Source organism: Argiope bruennichi, chromosome X2 (assembly GCF_947563725.1).
Source record: "Argiope bruennichi chromosome X2, qqArgBrue1.1, whole genome shotgun sequence".
Lineage (NCBI taxonomy): Eukaryota > Metazoa > Arthropoda > Arachnida > Araneae > Araneidae > Argiope > Argiope bruennichi.
The window spans coordinates 4,009,014-4,032,911 of record NC_079163.1 but is presented as its reverse complement, the minus strand read 5'-3'; the positions used below and the strand labels follow the sequence as shown (position 1 = coordinate 4,032,911).

The 23,898-nt window shown below is 28.6% G+C and overlaps 1 protein-coding gene across 2 annotated transcripts in view; it reads left to right on the top strand.

The window, feature by feature from the left end:
• Positions 1-23,898, top strand: part of LOC129960469 (carbonic anhydrase-related protein 10-like) — a 423,345-nt gene that overhangs the window by 234,567 nt on the left and 164,880 nt on the right. For both annotated transcript variants that reach the window (XR_008783594.1, XM_056073927.1), the window contains exon 4: positions 12,693-12,829. Coding sequence is in view for 1 of the 2 variants with exons in the window: in XM_056073927.1 (XP_055929902.1) it covers positions 12,693-12,829 (137 nt within the window). In the remaining variant the exon portion in view is untranslated. The remainder of the gene's footprint in view (positions 1-12,692; positions 12,830-23,898) is intronic.

Sequence of the window (23,898 nt, the reverse complement as noted above, 5' to 3'; positions counted from 1 at the left end):
CAAATCTTGTCATTTAATTGTTTGAAAATTCATTTCATCCATATATAACAAAATACAAAATGGGAACTCAAGATATCCCCAACTTTCAACTTGCCTTTGCTTTACCCTAGAGTTTTGTATCAAATTTCTCGAATATGCTCTAAATGAGGCATTTAGCATACATTTCATCATTCAACGAAAACGCATTTTCAATGGATTTTTTTGTTTAAATCTTCACAGAAAATAAGTAGAGGTCAGAAGTATTACCCTGGCAAAACAAGAAATTTATCTGTGATTCGGAAATAATATGCTGCCTAGGAATAATAAAACATGCACTAATTTACTAACAATATTTATACAAATTTCATTAAATATACATACCAGTAGTGATCGTTATATTAACAAGCAGAACAATCTCTTGAATAAATTTACATTGTTTTACATCCGTTTCTTTCTATTTTTCCTTTTTGTCTTCTCACAGATTAATTAAGATTTCTCTTAAATATTCTATAATTAATAATATTGTATCTTTCAGTTAATAATTATTTGTATCAGATGTCAAAATTCTGAGCTTAAAAATGGAATAGTTTGTCTAAAATAATACTCAAAAGAGATATTCTCCTTTATATTATAAAGAAGATTATGATCTTACTGTTGGCAAAAAATAAATTACAGAACTAAAATAGAAAAATGACTTATTCGAATAAAAACTATTGAAGATATAATAATAAAACATATCACTGACATTTACACGACATGTTTGACATTTACATGACGAAATTAGGAATATTTTTCTTCTGTTATTTTCAGGAACGTAGGAGAGATCTCATAAAATCTCTTTCCAACGTAATATATAGAGTTATTCAGAATAATATGGTTAAAAAATGTCTATGCAAATATTGTCAGATTTAATTAAAAAATATAGATAATCTATCTATATTATTTATGTTTTTTAGGCATGCTGAAATGTGCCTTTTGCAATTGTTGTGAGAATTTTTTTTTAGTCTTGCCAAGTGAATTAAGAAACGTTTTACAAATACAGTGTGATATAATTCAGGTATAGGTATTTTAAACTCATTCACTAGGAAAGTGCTGGATCAAATACAACGCCCTTTCATATGATACTATTCAGAGCACTGGGAAGAAATTTAAAAAAAATGCATTTTCGTAATCAGAAGCAAAGGTGACGCTGCAAATTAAATTCTGCATAAAAACTGTAAAAAGGAATATTTTACGGGAATAATTAATATTTAATGGAGATTTCAATGAAAATATATTTTCTAACAGTTTATTCTTGCTTTTTTTTACCTTACAATTTCTTTTGGAATAAAAGTTGTGCGAATGTGAATTAAATAAGATTTTTTAATCCCATTTTAATTCTTGGCTGTCGGGATGATTAAAAAGGACTCTCTAAATGTGGATAATTGAACTGAATGAAAAGACTACATATCATTGAAGAACATGCAGATGTATAAAAGCACGCATTCTGTGAGCGATGGTCCTATTTTCAGAATAATCACTGTAAAATATATCTGAGGAAACATGCTGAACATACTTTCAAATTAAATTAAGAAATAAAGCTTGTATAGATTTAAAAAAAATTGCTTTTGAATTTTGAAGTCAGAAGGAGAATTGCACATGTGTAAAAATTCAATAAAATATTAAAAATGAAAAGTAACTGTTCAAAATTTGATTATATTTTAACATTTCCATTCTTCATACCGATTTTACTGCCCAAATTCAATCTGATGTGCCAATTTCGCTCCTAGTGGTAAATTTATATATATATATATAAGTAACCATCTAAAATTAGAAATATTTTGGAAACGAAACTAAATAATTTCGGAATCGCAACTAAAAATTATTTCTTAATCAAACTAAAACCAAAAAAGGAACAGAAAAAGCACCATAGTATTTAGAGAGCGCAAATGCAGATACTTCTAAAACCCAGATGAATTGAGACAATAGTAATAAAAACCAAGTTAATAGGAAAAAATCAAAATTAAACCAAATAAAAAATTAAACCAAAAATTCATCCCTTTTTTTGAATCCCCGCTATACAAATATTGCGTTGGTTTGATTATTACAGTTCAACGTAATTTTTAAATTTAAAAAATCAAATTGAAAATTTTTATATAATTCAATTTTCAAAGATCTTCTTTACTAAATAACTACCGATTACAAAACATTTGCTGATAAGCATTTTATCTTAGTAAGCAGAAAATATACTTCTTTCAAATATATATGACATCCATTGGTGTCCCTTACACAACATACAACTTGAATACGTTGTATTGATAGTATTTCAAGAATTGTATTGAGAACAATGCTTGAATTGTGTGGGCTACAATTCGAAATACCAAAGTAGATGAATACTCGTCTGCAAATTCATCCATCATATTTCTATTATCTATTGTGTTTTTTTAATCTTTTTCCTTTATTTAGGCCATCAGTTACAATCGCACATTCCTTGATTCTCGGAAAAACATTCTCTTTGAACATGTTACTTATTCTTCAGACATTCTTAGATGAAAGTAACAACATCGAATTCTTGCCTGAGAAAGTACTCACACTTTCTCTGAAATTCAGAATAAGATGGCTTTCATAATCGTAAATAAGCCTGAAGTATTGGTTCGTTTCTTATATAGTTTTAACGCATATTCTCAAACAGTTGATTATTGTTATGATTTCTTTTCTTTTAAGATGTAATATTAAGTCAATCAAAATAAATATTTCAGCATATTGATTAACTTTTAGAAAACTCATTTTTATAAATGTGCACAGCTTTATGGAAGAACTTGAAGATAATTGAATATATAGAAGAAGGAGGGTGAAAGATTCTAATTATAGTTTGTTGATACAGTTGCTTAAAATTCAAACTTAAGTGAATGATTATGTAATGTAATTCTAAATAGTAACATTAAATATATTACATATATGCATGTATATAATAATTTCAAAATATCAACATTTTAAAGATAACTATAAATTAGATCGAACACAGGCTTTGTTTTAACTTTAACTTTTCAGATGCATGGGCTCTTATTTTTCCATGTGGAAAACAAATTGCTCTTTCAGTTAAACTCAATACTGAAAATATATAATGTCACATTCCATGCACTTTTTCCCTTCTTATATTGCGCTTGGTCATGTTCAAACAAAAAAAAAGCCTTTGAAATGCATTCGCATGAAAAAATAATGGCGAAGAAGAAAAAATTTATTTCCAGTCATACGTCTAGTTTCCATTTCATATACACCACCACTAGTTTCCATTTCATATACAATCGTACCAACCTATATCCTCTATAGGTTGGTACGATTGATTTATCTTGGAAACATATGTAATGAATCAATAACCAACTGAGAGCTCTTTCTTTTTCCAAATATTATTGTGGGTATAAAAATTGGCATCCACATAATGTTAATACAAGCCAAATAATGAGAGTTAAATAAACCAAGGCGTCCAAGTTTTTAAAATATGAAGCTGATATTCAAAACAAACATTTCTTCACGAAAATAAACAAAGTATTGTCAAGAATCAAAAGGGAAATGAGTTTTCAACGTGAAGGGAATTCCTAATAAGAAAGAGTTGAGGCAGAGCTTTTTCTTTTTCCTCAACAATCTACACCCTTTAAAGATCTTGGTAACCCCGAGCAACAAGAGAAAGAACTTTGTATCATTAAGCTCATGCAATTTAAATGAAGTGATTAACAACTCGAGAACGAAAAAGAAAGAAAATGAATGCTCCATTCCTACGATAATTTCCCGAAGCCTGTGATCTTTTCATTCAATCAATATTTCACAAACTTCATATTCACCAACCTTCTTTTCGTCCATTAACTCACCACATTCATGAACTGTTAATTATTTGAAACACATTTCGCATAACAATAAAATTTGAGTTTTAAGGAGAATGAATCTGTCTCTTAATCAACCAACCATTGAGTTTGCCTTTGGTTTTAAATTAATAACGATGTTGAAGAGTTTGTTTACTCCAATGGTTCGATATGTAAACTTCAGTTTTGTCAAATACGTGCGCAGTTTCTTGATTTATAGAGGCCAATGAGCACCCGATAACACGCTACCGAGAATGCTAAACATTATTCTAATGCATTCTCTCTTTTCCACGCCGCTTCGTTAAATCTTGGAGAAAATGTTGTCTTTCTAATAGCAATGGGACTGGAATAAATATTCCTGCAGCATGTTGAGAAATTCTCTTTATCAACTCCACTAGAGATCCCATCTTGAGCATCGTTTTCGATTTCACTTATTTCGGTGGGGGATTTTAAATGAATTTCTTCTAATCTTGGCGATCAAATATGAAGCCCTCGGGGAGAAGTAGGTGCAATATCGCTCCGAAATTATCTCAGAGTTTTGCCTGAAAAATGTTCAAATAATAGCTAGCTGCCAGAAAACCAATATCATTTCTTCATTGAAATGATTCGATTCTTAGTTTGAAGATGTTTATCTCAGGGTTAAAATTCTTGTCAAAAGAACTGATTAATTTTAATAAAATAATTTGACTATTAATAGTTTTATCAGAGAAAATAAAACCAAAACTATCTAGTGCAATTCTCACTCAAAATAAATTTTAAAGATATCATCTCTTATATAATCTAAACTCTTGATTTAAATAGGTATCGCAGATTAAAATTATGCATTTCAAATATTGATCACTGATTCCGAAACTGCATAATATAGAAATTCAAAGGCAATTATTAATGTTTTTTAGAAAAAATTCTGAATCAAAATATTGACTTTTTATTACATTCCGATAGGATATATTCATATTAATATATTATATAGAATCTTGTATTAAATGCTATGTTAAATACATTTTATATTAATTACAATTTACCAATGTAAAAATGAAATGAATTGTGCACATTGCAGGAGAAAAAAGAAAATATGAACGCACAGAGTGACTTAAGGTGTGATTAGATAGCATCTTAACTTGGTTTCATGATTATGATTTCACATGAATTGAATCATTTTTATTTCTTAGAAAATACATAATTTCAAGCTACTCAGCTCTGTATTACTTCTAAAGTGGTTGAGAACTTTCTATCAGTAATACAAACTTCCAGGTTTTTTTTCCATGAATGGTATAGAGAATGCCAAAATCTCAATTTATTTTTTGATAATAAGTATGAGTGTTTTTAGGTATCATTTTCTCTTCTTAACATTCTGTTCTAAAATAAAATCTGCCATTAAGTACATTGTTAAAGCTGCGTTTAAGCCAGAAAAGGACCGCGCTACATGTTTACGTCATATATTTTCCTTCATGAATGAGAATTTTTCCAATGCTGTTCCTAATATTCCTTCATTAATTGTGTTAATTAATTTAATGCATTAATTAATTAATTGTGTCATAGAGTGTGTGTTGCTGTGTACAATGAATGCTTTTGATGTTTTGCAATATTCGCTGAGTAAAACACCAACAAGAACTGACCCACTTTTCACATTTCACAAAATACATATGCTCTTGGGATTTTTGTAAAATGAATCACATCTTTATCGCGCTTTAAAAGTAATCTTCAGAGACATTCACAGATTCTTCATATTTATGGTCATATGCATGCTGTTTAATTTTTTTTCTTCTATTCAATAGCAGAAAGTTAGCTATTGAGCTCTTTCATCACCGAAATTTGCCAAATTCTGAAAAATGGAGAATGAAAGAATTCTTCTCTAATTGTTTCAAATTGTATCAAAAATATCAATATGCGACTGAAATGCTATTTGGCATTCATTTTAAAGGATACAAATGTGTGATATTTAAATTATTTGGAAAATGTTTCTCGAGAGTGGAGAGAGAACTCACATATAGTATATATATATGTTGGAGAACTTCATCACTTTTGTAATATCAAGCTTAAATAAAACGTCGATTACAAAACTCTATGCCGTTAACTCTAAACATTAACTCAACTCTATTACACAATTGCTCACAAAATGCATTGAATGTTAATTTTGAAAGTCTGAAAATATTTTTTTCAATTAATTCGAATTCCTTACCGCTCAGTTAAAAACGGAAACCGATTAGGTTTCGGTATATATTTAGCTGATAAGATTGTTTAAAAATCTTAGAAGATTTTATTTATTTGGTTTGAATGCTTGTGGATAACTTTTATGCAGGAAAAACCTATCTGATATATTTTTTACTCACAAAAAATCTTCTTGTGAATCATTTCATTTATAATCATGTATAAAATAGTGTTTTCGAAAAAATTAGTTCTGTTTCATTTTCATTATTAAACAGTTAGATATATAAAAATAATATTATTATAGGCAGTTTTAAAACAAAGAGATATTTTATTATATAAAAGCAAATGTGTAAATGTATACTTACCCATCTCATTACTTTAAACTAGAAAAGTGTAAACTGCATTCATAAACAGAGGCGGATAAACAACTCTAGACAATGAACATTATGATGTCCGTCTTTTAATAAGATGGTCAATTTAGTTTCACATTTATAACACACTAATGGTTTATCTTAAGTTGATATATTTTTATTTTATTCTATTAACATTATGATTACATATTTGCTTTTGTTTATTTATCTTAGACCCGGACTGCCCGTTTTTTGCACATTATTATTACAGCAGATGTTTGATTTCATAAATATTCTAATAAATAAGTAAACGTAATGAAGCATATAGGAACTTCACCTATGATACTTAAGAAAATGTCAGTATTTTCTTAAGGCTTGATCATTCATACATTTTTTATATTTTACTTATCATTTGGCAATTAGAAAAATAAAGTTTTTTTTAATAAACCTGATGGCATCACCTTCTCAGCCTAGTTTGCCTAATTGGAAACAACACCACTGTTCATAACTGTGATTATAACTGATCCAACACTTAAAAATTTCCTTAAAAAATCGGAATAACATTTAATTCCCTAAAAATTTCAGATACGACCTTGGGATCAAATGCCAAGTTATTTTTCGACTGAAAATCAAATCTTATAAATGATGCAAAATGTATGATCTAAACTTAACAACAGAAACGATAGTCGTAAATAAATTTTGTCTGAAAGAGATAATCATTATCATTTTCAATGCAAAAGTAACTAATGCAGATATTATCTTTAGGTACTTTATAATATGTAATCTATACCGATAACGAATATTAACTTAGATATATCTTTATTTTGTAAAATCAATAAACCTTTGAAAATATGAATTTTAATATGTAAGAAGTTACTTCCTTAATACTTATTCAAAAATGACAGATGATGGAAAAAGAATATTTTTCATTCTATCGGTTTCACAGTTTCATAACAATTCACAGTGTAAACAAATTGCGTTTCTTTATTATAAAATCTATGATTTTTTACTCTATTCTATGCTATAATATGAAATTTTAAATACAAAAATGTTGAAGTTCATGGTTTTGATTTATTTTATTGAAACAATTACTGATAGACGCAAAGAGGATGTTTTTAGGATATTTTCACAACGCTTCAAGAATTGTTTTATTAACAAATAATTTAAATCCACATTACTATTTACCGTATGTTAGATCATTTTTATCTGTATTAAAAACATAGAAAGATAGTTATATGTAAGAGTTATTTTTTTAAGTCTAACAAAATTGATTGCATTAAAATGCTATTCTTGTAGAGAATTAAAATTAAAAATTATATTACATTTTCCGCATAATTAATTATTTCCAAATGGATACAATCTTCTTTTAAAACTATCCTATTTGATTCTGCTTCACTATTACAAGTGTGTATGTTTTCTAAAACAGCAAAGATATTGAAGGAAATACGTCAAAGTTTTGCCATTACTTTATAAAATTATAGCTTACTGTATTAAACTGCATAAGAATCTAATGTCGCTTTTAAATGCCTGCATTAAAAGTTTCATATTTAATCTAGATCCAATTCTTTATTGCTAGTTCAGAATTGGAAGCTTAAATACTCACTAGCAAATACAAAATTCCAAATAGTGTTATATGTTTTGGTAGTCATTTTAAAATTTTCAACAATTTCTAACTAAATGAGAGAAAATTAATTGAGAAATCATATCGAGTGTTTGATAAAAAGTCTTTTCCTTAATAGCTTTCCTTCTGTAAATGCACACCTGCGTCTCGATATGCATCTGCCAATATTTAAAATTTGTTTATAATATAGCTAAATATTTCTTTTAATACAATTTTATTTAAAATGTGTTCCATTTTTTATTTCATTTTTGTACCTAATAGCTTTTGAAGACTGACAACATCTTGAAGTCAAATAGGGTGCATGTCATTTATTAATTGACTATTTTCCTGTCTCTTATATTTTACAAATGATTCATTCCAAAAAGCTTCAAAACTCGTTATGTACAATCATGATTTATATCTTTGTTATGATTCTGGATATTTTAATTGTAAATGTTCTTATGAATGCACGCAGGGTTGCCAAATTATATTTAGCAAGCAAATTATAAATACCAAAGCGTTTTATTTCAAATACCATAACTTCGGACCACATAAAAGAGCCCTTTTTAGTAGCATTTGGATCATTTGAGAGCGAAAAGAATGAATGATTCAAATAGTCAAGCAGCATTTCGGAAAAATGGACATTTCTAATAAGTAATATATTCCGAATGGATGACTCCCGTTTGAATTTCTCAGTTTGAAGAGTTGAAATGGTCCATCAAAAGACAGTGCTCATTAACTTTTGAGAAACCGCAACACGTCAGCGTTAAATGTAGCATAATGTTTTCAAGTAAATGGGCTTGTCATCTACTAAATGGACCCGGCACAAAATGGCAGTTCTAACAACGTGGAGAGCGTCTCAACGACTCGGTAAGATTTCTCTTTGAAGTATTTGCGAAACATCAGAAACAATCCTTTTCTTTATCTGGCAGCACCTTAGAAATGAATCACGGAAATGAATTGTGAATAAAGTGGCTTATTTAATCTATTAAATGCTTTCAGAACTGAAAATAAAATTATATTTCAATTATTTATAAGAAGTTTCATTTTTTAAATGGACTAATACGAGAGCTATAAAATGTGAGAAAGGATTTGATGTCTTATAAGGTATGTTTTGAAAAGCATTGCAAGTTTATACCATTTCACAGTAAACTGCTGTTTCCAGGATTATTTTTAAATTCATCGTTTCACATCCAACGCTTGTAATGGCTTGTATTTATGTTCTCATTTTATAATCTTCTGATAACCTTCCGTTGAACAGGAGATCATTTGTTTTCACTTCAAATTTATAATGTCTTTTATCGAAAAACTCAATCCGCAAACTATTTCTCGAAGAATTCAATTGAAATAAATAATTTGAATATAATTAGTTTTCAAAAGTTCACTTTTATTAGTATACAAGATATGACCTTTATTTTCATTTCCGACTCATCTTTCATCTATTATTCCTCTTCAAAAACAAGACCAAAAAATTAATTTATTCTCGAATTCTCAATAATTGTCACTTTTTAATTTATTTAAATTAATAAAAGTTTATTTTAATTCATCTATTGTTTATAATTCTTATAGTTTATTGCCAATAAGAACACACAAGTGTATAAAATAGCAAAATTCTAACCTGTTTTTAAGTGTACGAAAAATCGATTACAAAATATTATCTGTATAACCATTAGAGTCAGAGTTTCAAAACATATTTTTTTAAAGAATTTTCTTCACTTCTATGCCTGCTTCCTTTTCTTAGATTGGACAGAAATAGACGAACGATTTAATAATCAACATTGGTGTCTGGCTAACCTTTACTAGAAAGCAACTTTGCGTCTCAACACAAACTTCACTATATTAGAACTCGTATGTTGTTCTGGCCACACTAATGAAACTCTTCGCTGTATATAAAGCAACCTTTTGGCAGACCGAGGGGCACCCCTCTTAAGTATTTCATTGATAGTCTTCAGCATCATCATCTGATGAACAGCTGCGACTTTTCTATGAGAATAATAAATCGTTTTTCTTACTATCGGTTCTGAGAAGTCTCTCTAAATAAGAACATCTTATTTTAAAAACAGATGAAAGATAAGATGAAGCATATCCTAGAGTATAGTCCTCCTTGAGACTTTACACTCTTGCATGAGACTTCAGAATTTTATTTCACAGAACGGCTGGAAAATATCAGCCATTTTTTTTCTCAGAAAAAATTTCAATTCAAATTTTCAGCATGAGAAAGTAAAATATTTTTTTAACATCTTTAGATAAATATTTATAGATTTCATTATTAATCAATAAACGTATTTGGAAATACAATTTTTTTAGAAAAAATTTGAAAATGAACGCATGGTTAAAACCTGATTATATAATAGAAAAATTTATATGCAATCACTGAAAAAGGAAATGAGCCACCCAGATATGTTTATCAACCTATGTCTCTCATTGAAAACTAAAATTTTCATTTTAAAGGTAGCAATGAATACTAAAAAATGCCGTAACTAAATTTTTCTGAGGGAATTGTCAACATATTTAAAATTTCCCAAACTTTTTCGAAGGCACCAATCTTTATTGATGCCATGAAGAGATTTCTCATGGAAAATATACCCGGAATACAAATTGTGGTTAATATACCATAAGTAGATCGGGAAATAATAGACATTTTCCGTTAAAGCGTGTTTACCTAATTAGATGTATCGATATCCTCTGTTATGTCGACAATAGATTTTTTTGTGCACTTTAAAAGCATCTGTAAAGTTACAAATCTACATATTAAAATCGGTTGTTATTTTATTCATGACAAAATATTCATAGTGGTAACTTTTGTTAGATTTTCAACAAAGAAATATTGCTGAATGCTGAATTTTTAATTTAAATTGCTTCCTTCTTCATTATACGGAAAGCACCAAAATAGAAAGTTTTGTTGTATGAGCAAAAACATATAAAATAAAATATTTTTTTATCATTATTTAAAAGAAATATCAATTTTAATGATAAGATTAATAACTTACCCATTCACAGAGAAAAAATGAATGAGTTTTTATCATTTATTGCTTTATTCCTGCGTAATGCGTTTTATACATTGATAAATGTTGATATAATGATAAATGATTCTTCCATGCTTTACAGGCAACTTGGGGCTCTATGCAAATACTTTTTGTTTGCCAAAGATTTCATTGTATGAAGTCATGTGCACAGGATCTATGGGTGTTACAAACATGAAGAGCAAATTGCAGCACATCACACTTAGTGTTGATTCACATCTTTAATTATCATTATTTTAGCAGTTTTTTAAGCTTTCATCACACATTTTTCTGCTTCTTATACGAACAGAAATTTATTATTATGTATATTGCAATTTAAACAATTTTAAACTCTACTTTCATATTTTTTTGCACATATCAAAAATTATTTTCTTACATTAAATATGTATGCAAAATATATTGAATACCTTATATTTTCGTAATAAAAATTACGAAATTTTCGTAATTTTTTAAAATTTTTATAACAAAAGTAAAATTTATAAACGTTAGTAACTTTGTAAGTTTTAAGATAAGAGTCTGTCATCCATACTTATTGAGAGAAATAATTCGCTAGAATGCTTGTAGAATTTAATTTTTAAATACTTCAAAGTGTTTCTTACGAAAAACATTAACGTTTTCGTGAATTTGTAATATTCTGTAAGCGACATTATATGAGCTGTAATAACGCTAGCTTATTACTAAGAGAGAGTATTCTCCACATTTAAAAGTAGCGGCTTTTATATATATATATATATATATATATATATATATATATATATATATATATATATATATATATATATATATTACTTTCATTTCCATATTTTTGCAGCGTTCGAATTTTTTAAATATATTTTTAAATTTTAAAAGTATAGAAAACAATAATTTTTCAAGGAATGCATTATCTTCAGCATTCCTTAAAGCTGAAATTTGTGAATGCGCTCCTAAATGCATTGTTTTAGAAGCAATACAGAAAACTTAATGTAACGGGAATATTACTAGTAAGAATAAGCTGAAATTCTGCATATTTCCATTAAATAGTTTTTTCCTTTGATTTATGCCAAAATTTATGCCTGTTGCAATAAAAAAAATTTAGTTCTAATTTTGTAATTTTTTCACATGTTAAAAAATACTTCTTTATATTGCATATGTATGAAAAATTTGTAGAATGTCTCATATTTCCTAAAAAATACAGTTTAGACGATTAAATTTATAATTTATGAGGAGACTTTTCCCAGTTTTCCATTAACTCTGATATAATTTTTAGAAATACAGCAAGTATATGTCAGTTTCGTTAACTGGATATCGATCTCAGATTTCTTTGCGACATATTATTAAGAATACGTATTATTGTATATAAAATTAGTTTTTGCTTTCTTACATTGCTCTACTAATATCTAATAGAATTATTTAATTAATCGTGTTTTGTCAAAAATCGTATTTATTCTTAGTTAAAGCTAATATCCGTAAGTAAATAACAAAGTATCTAATTTAGGCAAGATCAAGATATACATTAACAAGCATTTTGTGAACAATTATGTATTCTAATTAAATTAAATCATGAATCAACAGCTTCTATTGAGCAATACTAGTTCGTATACAAATAGGAATAATGTTAGTCTCTAAAGTATAATTTTCATATTAATATTGTTTTTATTATTAACATTTACTATCTTATAATTTTTTATTAAATTTATCACCTCATTGGATTTGTATCAATATTTAACTAATAAAAAATAAAAAAAGTTATATAAATATAGTTTTCTTATTATTTTAGGTCCTGATTTCTGGGGTCTGTTGAATCTTGAATGGAGTCTTTGCAGTAAAGGACGAAGACAGTCACCCGTTAATATTGATCCAGCTGGACTTCTTTACGATCCAAGCCTTCGCCCCATACATGTTGATAAAATTAGGGTAAGTAAATTATGCAAAAATTTAGTGATCGCTATTACTTCACTTTAATTATTTGTGTCTATTTACTAATTTCACTTCATGTGTTTTCTCAATTTTTTCCGATATTTAATTAGGTGCAACTCAATCCATTTTACAATGGCAGCAGTAACAATTTCATTCTTTTCAATGGGAGAGCAGCAATAATCAGTATTTCACTATTTATGTTTGACTATTTGAAATGTATAATTAAATATATTTGCAAAACAATATGTCTCTTAAATACTAATGTTAGCCAACAATATATTTGATCTCTAAAAAAATATTAGACAGATGCATCTCCAGGTCTTCACTTACATATTTTTCGTTTTTCTTATTCATAATATTTTTCGAATTCATGATTACCTTAATATAGATACTAAAAATACCTTAAAAATCACATAAAATTCTATTTCTAAAACAATCCATTTATAAAATATGGTAAAAATTTTGCTGATACTTTCTGAATTAAGACTGAAATTATTATTTTATGGCTTAATGACTTAAACAATATGAATACTATATCCCAAACGGGCAAAATGCAGTTGCTGTGACACAGAATTTAGTAATGTATTTTCGTTTGCATAGAAAGATAGTATTTTTAGGACTATTAGTTTCAATTCCAAAATAAATCTTCAAATGTTTAATATTTGCAGTTTGTCCTCTTTTCAGGGGCACAATATAGAAAATATCTTTAAAAAAACATCCAACAGTTATATTCCTCAATTTGTTCAGTTATATTCCTCAATTTGTTTTAAGTTAAATCTGAAGAAGCATTGAAATTTTCAGATAGTTTGCTGATTTAAACAATTTTTGATAAGTATGTCATCACTGAAGAACACCCAAGATTTTCAATTTTGCTTTTTGTAAATGAATTTAAAAAGTGCTTTTAGCTCTTGCATGATGAATTTGACTAATGAAGATATAAGATTCTCATCGACTTTTTACACTTAATCTGAATGAGATAACAATGATGAAAATTAACATAATATTTGTTGATCATTTATGAAAGGAATCGGTTTCCTTCTTCTTAGCGTTTAGCATGCGTGGAATCATTAACTGTCAAAAACAGATACCGACTCGAGCGATCTTATAAATTTTTTATAATCGGTGCGCTTTCTATATTTTTTACCATATATTCTTCAGTGATAATATGGAAGTTTTGCAACAGCATTTAATCATGAGTACTAGCCAGAAGATCCATCCAACGATCACTTGATTTAATGCATGACTTTTCCTCATGCTTTTTAATATTTTTGACTCTTTTTTTTTTTTTTTCTTTCTGAGCGATATACTAGTTTTATGTGTTGCAAAAGGGCTTTCAAGCGGAAATTTTGTAGATTGCGATTCCTGGGGATGGAAACGCCAGTAAGGTTTTGAATTTCGGCGTCGAGCGCCAGAAAATTGCGCATAGAAATGATCGAAAATTTTATCGAGCGCGAGTTTCTTTCGTCGGTGGAGAGAAGAAAATGTAATCTTTGACGGGAAACGGAATTTGCGACTGCCCTTATATACCTTATTTCATTTTCCAATCGATATAACCTCCCTATCTCCCGCTACAACTGGTCTTAATCCTTAAAGTAAGTATAGACCAAAAATTGATACGTCAACAGTTTGTTGAAAGTGTGTTTACCTCACAAAAGAGCGCATTTGCTGACATTATTGCGGATATTTTGACGAAGAAGGATGAAAATGAAAGAAAGCGGAACTTTTTGGTATATCAAATAGACATCTTGAAATCGTAGTCGATCACAAAAGATATATTTTTCATCCCGAAATTCGAGCTTTGAAGATTAAGTTCCGAACTGGAATATTCTATCAAATCTCATTCTGTAAATATCTGAAAGGAGTAAATGTCTTGATGGCTGTGTAACTTTAAATACACTGAGTAAATATACTTCGTTAAAAACTATGTGAAATTTAAAAATCATCTTTCACTTCAAATCAATTTCTTCTAACAAACCCCTTTTTTCCTTATATTTACTTTTCCAGGTTTAGGTATATTTTTTTTAAAAAACTAGGTTTGAATTTTAAGTTATTAATTAATTCTTCTCTCTTACGCATTCAGATTTAAGCTTTAAGAATTCTCAAAGAACGTTTTATCAATGAATAGATAATTAATATACATTAATAGACAAAAGATGAGTTTCTGAAAACATCACACACATTTCGTAAAGTTAAGTATAATGAATAAATATGAATTTTTTTTCTTGAGTAAAGAATACCCCGAACAAAGGCCATCAATGCAAACATTTCAGAATAATACCACTAGATGAATCGGCAGCTATGTAAGAGAATATTTTAAATCGTTATACATGCCAAGCATATTTAATTCTGTTGTATAAAAACAGTAGCTACAGAAAAATAATGAGTACTAATTATTTCATTCCAGAAATTTCAATTTGGGAGCATGAATATGAAAACCACCTTACAGCCCATATCTCTTCCCGTTCTATTGGTTGTTTTAATTCCTTTAAAGAAAGAATCGCACAGTTGAAAATGTGTAGTGAGAACTGAAATTCAGTTAGCAAAACCGATTTTGTTTAAGATAATACCAGCAGAACAATTTAAAGAGATCATACTTATAAAATGGCAAGAAAGGCTACTTCTGTGTGTCATAAAGAAAGGCACTGCTTCGAAAGGAAACATATAGAAAAGGACAAAGAAAGAATAGAGGAGTCAATTTACTGTAAAATTAATTCCTATGTTTAATTGATTTTACTTTTCCCAAAATTCCCTATTTTGCATTCAGTCTTATTTAATTTGCCTTGCATAAAGTTCAGTCGTTATTAAATGAGCTTTTTCATTACTGTCGGATTGTTAGATAGCATGAGTCGAAATGTGAGTTCACTGATTTTTGTTTATGAGAGCCTGTGCATGTATTTATAATTTTCTAATGCTCAGATCGTTTTATTATTTCCTTATGAAAAGAATAAATTATTTGTCAAATATTTGTTTTTTCTGCATATGAGCTGGTTAAGTTTGCTGAATGAATCCCTCTACTTCACACGCTTCTTCTAAATAAACAATAAGGTCGAAATTTATGCTCCTTTTTATTTATCCTTCCTAATTGATGCTCCTATATATGACTGCTATGCTTATTTGATTAGTGAGGGTAGGTAAGATGAGTTATTTTACAAATCATTAAAAGAAGCAACACATTTTAAACATTCAACGAACGAATAAAGGAGAAGAGGAAAGAACTTCCTTATTCTTTCGTCAAATTTTGGTACTTAAAATGATATCTGCCACTTTTTAGTCACGACCTAAAGATAAAAGTAATAAAAAGTAAAGTATGTAAGAATGAAATAAATCCCATACATTTAAAAAGTTAGTTTTGATTGCGATATTTGATACATGAACAAAATCACAGAGATATTTTTTTTTAAAGTTCAACGTAAGGAAACCAGATTTCATAGAACAATCCATTGGCTGTAATATATTTATAAATTGTTTCTAATATATTTATTAGGTTCTTTTATGTTTAGATAACAGAATCTTAGCATATTTTTATACATCATTTTGAGAACATATTACTCGCAACTCATCAAGGCCATTGAAAAATTTTAATTGGTTGATATATATTTAATAGAAATAACTTTTTAATAGATGTAGGCATTCTTTGTGTTTCTTTATCCCCAATCTAAAAATTATAATGGCGGTTTTTCTGTAGTAGAGATTATATTTATATAGTTTAAAATGCATAATTATTGCACTTAAACTTACATAATAGTAAAACACTTTTTATTATATTTAATTAATTTTCACTTTCACTATTTTAATTCTTTCATTATTTTTATCAAAATTTTAATTTATAGATATTATTTGCTTTTAAATACAGGGGATTAGTGAGGGCTATTACAAACAAGAAGAATGAGGATTATAGTATGCACCGGTGAAATTTTAGAGAGATATGAAACATACGTCTTCTTTAGAGAAATATGAACAATCCTTTCCCGCTTTCCCCGCGTATAATTTTCTAACATTTGTTTGCTTTACTCGTCGCAAGCGTCTTCACAAAAAAGTGAAACTAAATAATTCCTAAGTATCATTATTCATTCCCCACATCAGCTATTGGCAAAGTACGTTGCAGAGCTAGGAATATATCTAGGATCTGGAGGATATAAAGATTAAGAAAAAAATTCAATTTTTATTTTTGTATTTTCTCCTGGGAAGCAGGGTATTTTTTTTTTTTTTTTTTTTTTGTCTTTCCTGACAATTTTCATCATGGGGTAATTAGAAATAGGCCTTTATAATAATAAAAAGTTGGAATTTTAAGGCATTTGAAATAATTTATCATATAATAAGAAGTGATTACTTTTCTTATTCATTTTAAAGTATGTTTCTGAATCTTTTAAATTTTTCTCTTGTCATGATCAACCTTTTCTGTTTTTATAAAGGTTCGTTTCCCGACTTTTGCCGACAAAATTGGGGATGGGATAGTTATAAATTACACCAAACTGCAAGTAAAAAAGCTGTTATGACAGTTATATGCGGTATTTCATGAAAAAAAAAAAACATTTTTTTTTATTGAAAAACTGTAAAAAATAGCAGTAATTTGCTGAAGTTGGAACTTACAGTAAAATAAAGTTTTAAGCATGAACTACTCATTTCTTATTATTTCATATGTGCTTTCTTCAAATCCTTTCATTACTCGGGCTATTGGGAAGTGTTCTCAATTCCCAATAGTTTCTGGGAACATTGGAGTCGAACCGGGGTAATTATGAAAGTCATTTTAACTGAGACTTAGTAATTAATAAATTGAATTACCAAACGGCACTGTTTAATGAGCCCTCCAGAATATGATTATGCGTGTAGATAAATTGTAGGTCTATTATACACTTATAAGATAATTTTAAATAGAAAAAAATAATGACGAAGTCCGCACAATTTGTTTCCATTTGCTCTACTACAAAACGATATTCACATTTGATACAATAATAATTTCATTTTATATTATTATACTATCGATTTCTTTTTCTATTGATTATCAACTTCTTTCTTTATTAATTTCTTTTTTGAAATATTATAGAAATAAGTTTTACAAAGCAATTTTATTTATGGAAAAGGTGATAAAAATGCATATGATAAAAATCAACAATTTCTACCAAATTCTTTTACTCATTATTTGACATAATGTAACTTAATGTCATAATTAAAAAAAAAGTTTGACTAATTTAAAGTTGGTTAAATCTATGCTGATGTACATTTTCAAACATTTATTTTCGTGTCTCTGTTTCGCCGAAATAACTAAAGGAAAAGCTTTTCGTTAATTGTTTTAAGATTTTTCTGATACTTTGGAATTGTTCATTAACAGAAAATATACTTATTTTCTTAGTTTTTTTCAGCCATAAATAAAGAGAGAGAATACAGATGATTAAAAGGAGAGTAAAAAAAGGGGTGAATATCAGGTTACGGTTAATTATTTGCCTCCGTTATGAGCAAAAGTTCAGCTATGGAAATTTCACTTGGTATTTATATGCATGATCATGTTGTGGATTTAATTTAAGGACTTTATAATTATTCAAATATTAAAATATAATTGAATACTTCTTTTTGATAAAATATATTTCTCAATTTCTCATCATTATCAAGAAAAATATGCAATTTTAATTGTTAACATTGTGCATGAATTTAAATTTATTTTCTAAGAGCTACGTTGATAATTTTCCATCTTAAAAAAAAGATAAAGAAAAAACCTACTTACTAGAATATTTGTATTTAATTGAGGCAATCTAGCTTTTAATGCTCTCGGTGGGAAAAGAAGTTTCTGTTCCTCTCCTTGATAATAAGTTCTGCCAAAGATATGAGTATTATAGTACATATCTTAAAAACGCATCTTCTATGTAGAGCAGAATTTTGAATAAAGTAGAAAAAGCTCGGCATCAGTTTTCTGTAAATAAAGAAGCAAAATAAAGAAACGAGCACATAAAATGAGAAGGAAATTCAAATTATTTAATAGGAAATGAATTAAATTATAAATAAATGATTCCCTGAGATGATTTATTTTTAATATGTTCCCTTCATTGTACCTCTGAAATTGTTGGTTTGCATAAATCAGTGTCATATAATTAATCCATATTGTAGGGTAATAGATAATTAGACATGTTGGATTTTAATACGCAACATGTACTATAAAATCGATGAAAATAAGAAAATGTTAACTAAACAGGTTTTCGAACTTTGCACCCTTAAAGTTACAATTATTGTATGGTAAGAAAATGAAAATCAGTTTGCGTTATGAACGCTCAAAAGCCGTCCTCTGAATCTGTTAAAAAGAAATGTATTTGAAGAAAATATAATAATAATATTTTTAATAATCAAATATGGTGTGTGTTGAAATAGAGGTAGGAATATTTAACCATGCTTCACTTTCCATCTATGCATTATTAATGAATTTGATTTCTAATGAGTTGGATAATATCAGCTTGAGATGTACTGTTTACCAAACATTCTCATTATTTTCAGAATAAAATGAAACTTATTCCTAAGCGTTACCTAATTATTTTAATATTTAGGATGTAGAAAATATTACTTGTTGATTGACAATCTTTACTTTAGAAATATTTTTCTAATATTTTAAAGTAATTCAGAAAACCTTCCTTCAAGAAAAAAATCCACTTTTCATATTTCAGGCATTTGTATTGGTTAAGGTTTTAGCTTCATAGTTGCATTCTTAGTAATTCCTTCAAATCATTTTCGTAATAAAGATGACTCCAAACGCATATTTTTAATTACGACCTTTTCATCTAGATACCCCCGGTATATTCAAAATATTCTTCAACTGAAAATATACACTGTCGTACAGAATATTCGTTCAAAACTCCTCTTAATTGGATAAAAAAAGAAATGAAACTTCCCGAATTGGGTTAATGAATACTGAATTCAAAAACATCCCGATTGTTCAACATGCAATTGTTTTTCATCCAAATTAATATTACATATGTATTCAAAATGTAATGTTATTTTTATTGCATGAAGACGAGATTCAAGTTTCATCACAAGAAAAGTAAACAAGTAAAAAAACAAATCAAATCTTATAAGTAAGACAATAACTTTCCCTGCAATTATTCTGCACTAAAGTCATTCACAAAAATCCTGAACACATCCATTTACACAAATTTAGGAACACCGTATTATGCAAAACCATTTATCCAGCGCGTTTAATTCAAACACATGAAGGAAACCCATTGATGAAAACGGGCAATTCAGGTTATGTTTTCATATGCTGCTGTCGGAAGCTAAAAAGAAGACTAAGAGGTCTCTTAGTAACAAATGGGACTCATTATCTTCATACTCCATGAAGTTGAAACTTTAGTGACGTTATTAATCTGAACTATGTGGGTATACACGCTTGCTTTCTTTTCTCATTACTTCCAAGATAGAAATCAATCATTTCAAAATGACTGAAGTATGATAGCTCTGAATTTTCTTATTATATTTTTGCAAAATCTAAAGTATGTATCCAGCCATTTAAAATTTAAGTAATGCTTTCTAACAGAACGTGAATGACAATTTATATTGTTCATTCTTTTATAGTACGAAAATTAAAGTTCCATAAAAGATCACTTTGTGAGGAGATTTCTTTTTTAAAAAACTTCGGTAAACGTACGCAGTATTTAGAAAAAATAATAAACACATTATCATGTTTTGTGCTTTGCTTATTGGCTATAATAAATCAAGAATTGGAAAGTCAGCTGAAAGGTAAAAAATACATGTATTTGATAAATATGAACAAGGTGTCAGGGAATTATCAAGCACAGGTTGTTTCTTTTACAACCAATAGAAACAAATACCCAACCATATGGAATTTGACTGAAGAGGCATGGAAACATGAAACTTTCAGAAATGATAAATTGGACATAATGTACGGGAATTTCTACTTAAATCAATGATTTACTGCTTACGGTGTGTTAGGAAACCTTCAAGGCAGATAATTTATACATGAATCCAATGTGTCCACGTGACAAAGATGTTGAAACTGTAAATCATGTTTTGTTCCTATGTGAAATTTTTAGTTATCTCCGGGTCACTTATCCCAAACGTTAGTTTTAGGGGAAATTTGGAGAATGGGTTGAGATTCCAGCTTTTCGGAAGGGACTGAGGAAAGTCTTCATGTCCTATATTCATTATGATCAGCTCATTGGGATTGAAAGCATACTGTGATGTTGTTATTTGTTAGTGAATGGTGCTTTTGTGACCAGGTGATGCATCAGCACAGTTGTCATCCTCTATGTATATGTTATCCTACGAATTGCTGTGCTCATGTTATGCTTTCATGTTTTCATTATTGATGCAATTAAAGTATATGTTTTTCATTTTCCAAATCCTTTTCCTATAGTGATTTTAATGCAACTATAGTCATTTGGAATGAATTATGTTCGATTCATTTGATTAATTATATCAAGTCTTTTAAAAAGAGTTGAGGGGTCTTCCAGATGACTATTGGAATTTACTGTTTTATCTTTTAACTGGACCACTAGCACATTCTGTTGGTTTTTTGGTGTGAATGGTTGATTGTCATCTGTTGGTACCTGTCGTGGCACATGTAATTTTCGTATTAGGCGGGCTGCTCCATCTTTTTGCAGGGTGAAAATCCCTTAATAATACCGGACGTCATTGCAGTTTTTAAGAAGGGTCTCTTATCCTTGAAAGACATTCTCGAAAAAACTTTCTTATCTCGAAAGAATGGACGAAGAGAAACTAGTTACATTATTCTGAGATATCTGAACTAAAAGGCTCTTAGGTATGAAAGGGTTAACTAAGATGAAACATGACCAAGCAAAAGACTCGATATGTCTTATGGATGCTAAGAAGTTTTAATCTTTTACGTGTTTACAAATTTGAGGACCATCTAGAATCCCTGATGTTAATGCTTCTTTGTTGAATATTTTTTTTTTTATAAAGGCGACAGAAGCAATCAACATCTTTATGGAGTATCCACACAAACTGTTTCATTTCGCCGACTTCTATATATATTGATGGAATAATTATCTTATTTGAATTAACCAAATGTTCGAAGATAATATTTGCTGTACCTATAGACAACGCTTCTTTTATAGACTAGTATCCTACAAGTAAATGTAAGTAGAGTGCGTATTATATCCGCTTTGCTGTCCCAATATAAACTTGATCAAATTTAGAACGGCAAAAAGAGATCACTGAGGATCCTGAAGGCAGAGCGACTGTATGAGCATTTTAGCGTCTGATACACACACACACATATATATTCCTTTTTAGAATGAGAAATTAGAAAGGAGAAGAAATATTTGCTACTTTGTATAAATGCACATTTCAAACTTCTGTTCGGATTATCAATAATAGGCTTTCAGTCTTATGGTTTAAATTTTATTCCTTTGTAAAAAAAACGTGAGGAATATAATTACAATATATAAGATCTCTCTGTTAACTAAAGTATGGAAGAATTTTCTCCTCCCTGATTCTATAAACCATTATTTTAATATATCACTTTAGACGCATTTTCCTTTAATCTAGGTGATAAAAAATGTGAACCTTGTTTTGTGAAAACAATTTATCACATCCAATCATTCATTTTCTTTTTAGAACAGTGTGAAGGTATTGACAAGCTGCTTTCATATTCATTTCAGCTATGTAAGTTCAGAGTTGCCGTATATTCGCTAGGACCTATAGTTTTAATATCTATTCTGGTGCTAAATATTTGAATAAAATAATAAAGCAAAAATAAATAATAAAACAAAAATAAATAAAAGCTAGAATTTGAAGCTTATGTTACCAGCTTCTAAAACATGAAATGGTGAGAATATGCATTATTTAAAAAACTAGACCCAAACTTGCAAAAATAACAACAATTTTTAAATAAGAATCTTAAAAAAACCTAAATAAAACATTCCTGACAACTGAAAAAAAACTGTTAAGCAATGCTGGCAATGAAATTTCCCTTAGAATTATAACTTTTATAGACAATTTTTTTTAAAATATAGCTTATTGTAACAAAGAAATCACATAACGTGCGGTTCCATTTTCTAATTTCTTAAATTAAAATTTATGATTTTCAAAAGACAATATTGTGGCATTTTATACATATTTTCCTTCAAACAGCATTTTACTTTTAAATATTATGTGTAATCTATACTTATATAAAGCTCAATGTGTGTGTGTGTGTGTGTGTGTGTGTGTGGGTGGGTGTATGTGTGCGCACGCGCGTGTGTGTGTTGGCGCTCTACAGGCCAGACCGTTTTACCTACAGCTACCAAATGTGGTACATGTATACTTTGGAGGTCGGGAATGGGCACCTGCGTTCCCTTTTTTGAATTTTTAATTATTAATTAAAAACTAACTTTTCTGCCAAAAAATCTTCCTACCCCCCCCCCCCCGCAAATCAGTAAGGCTTCAGTTTTTTCCCCCACACTAATGAGGCTAGGATTAAGATTTTTCGGCTGATTATTTCAAACGATTCTGTTTATTTTCTTAATGTTTGATGCATTTAAAATTAAACATTGTTAATTAATCGATCTTTCAGATTCATTCTGAAGTACTTTTGAATTAAAATAAAACAGAATAAAGGAAAGGAATTAAAAATCTCTAATCTGCATAGCGTTACCCCAACTGGCGTAGAAAAATTCACGCATTTGCGTTACCGTAACTGGCGTTGAAAATTCATGCACGCGCATTGTGTTCTGATTGTTGACAAATATTATCTACGGATGCGGACTTGATTTAAATTATTTTTCTTTTAGTTGCATGCTTTTGTAATTAAATTGTATTTATGTTAGTTATATATTTTTTGTATATGCTTATAGTTTTAAGTACTTCGTTTTTTAAGTAGGTTTTTTTAAACTGTTTTCAACCGATTATTTTAAACGATTCGTTTTAAGTACTTCGTTTTTTAAGTAGGTTTTTTTAAACTGTTTTCAACCGATTATTTTAAACGATTCGTTTTATTTTCTGAGTGTTTGATGTATTTAAAATTAAACATTGTTAATTAATCGATCTGACAACTATTTTCAACGGATGCGGACTTGATTTAAATTATTTTTAGGTTAGTTGTGTTCTTTTGTAATTAAATGGTATTT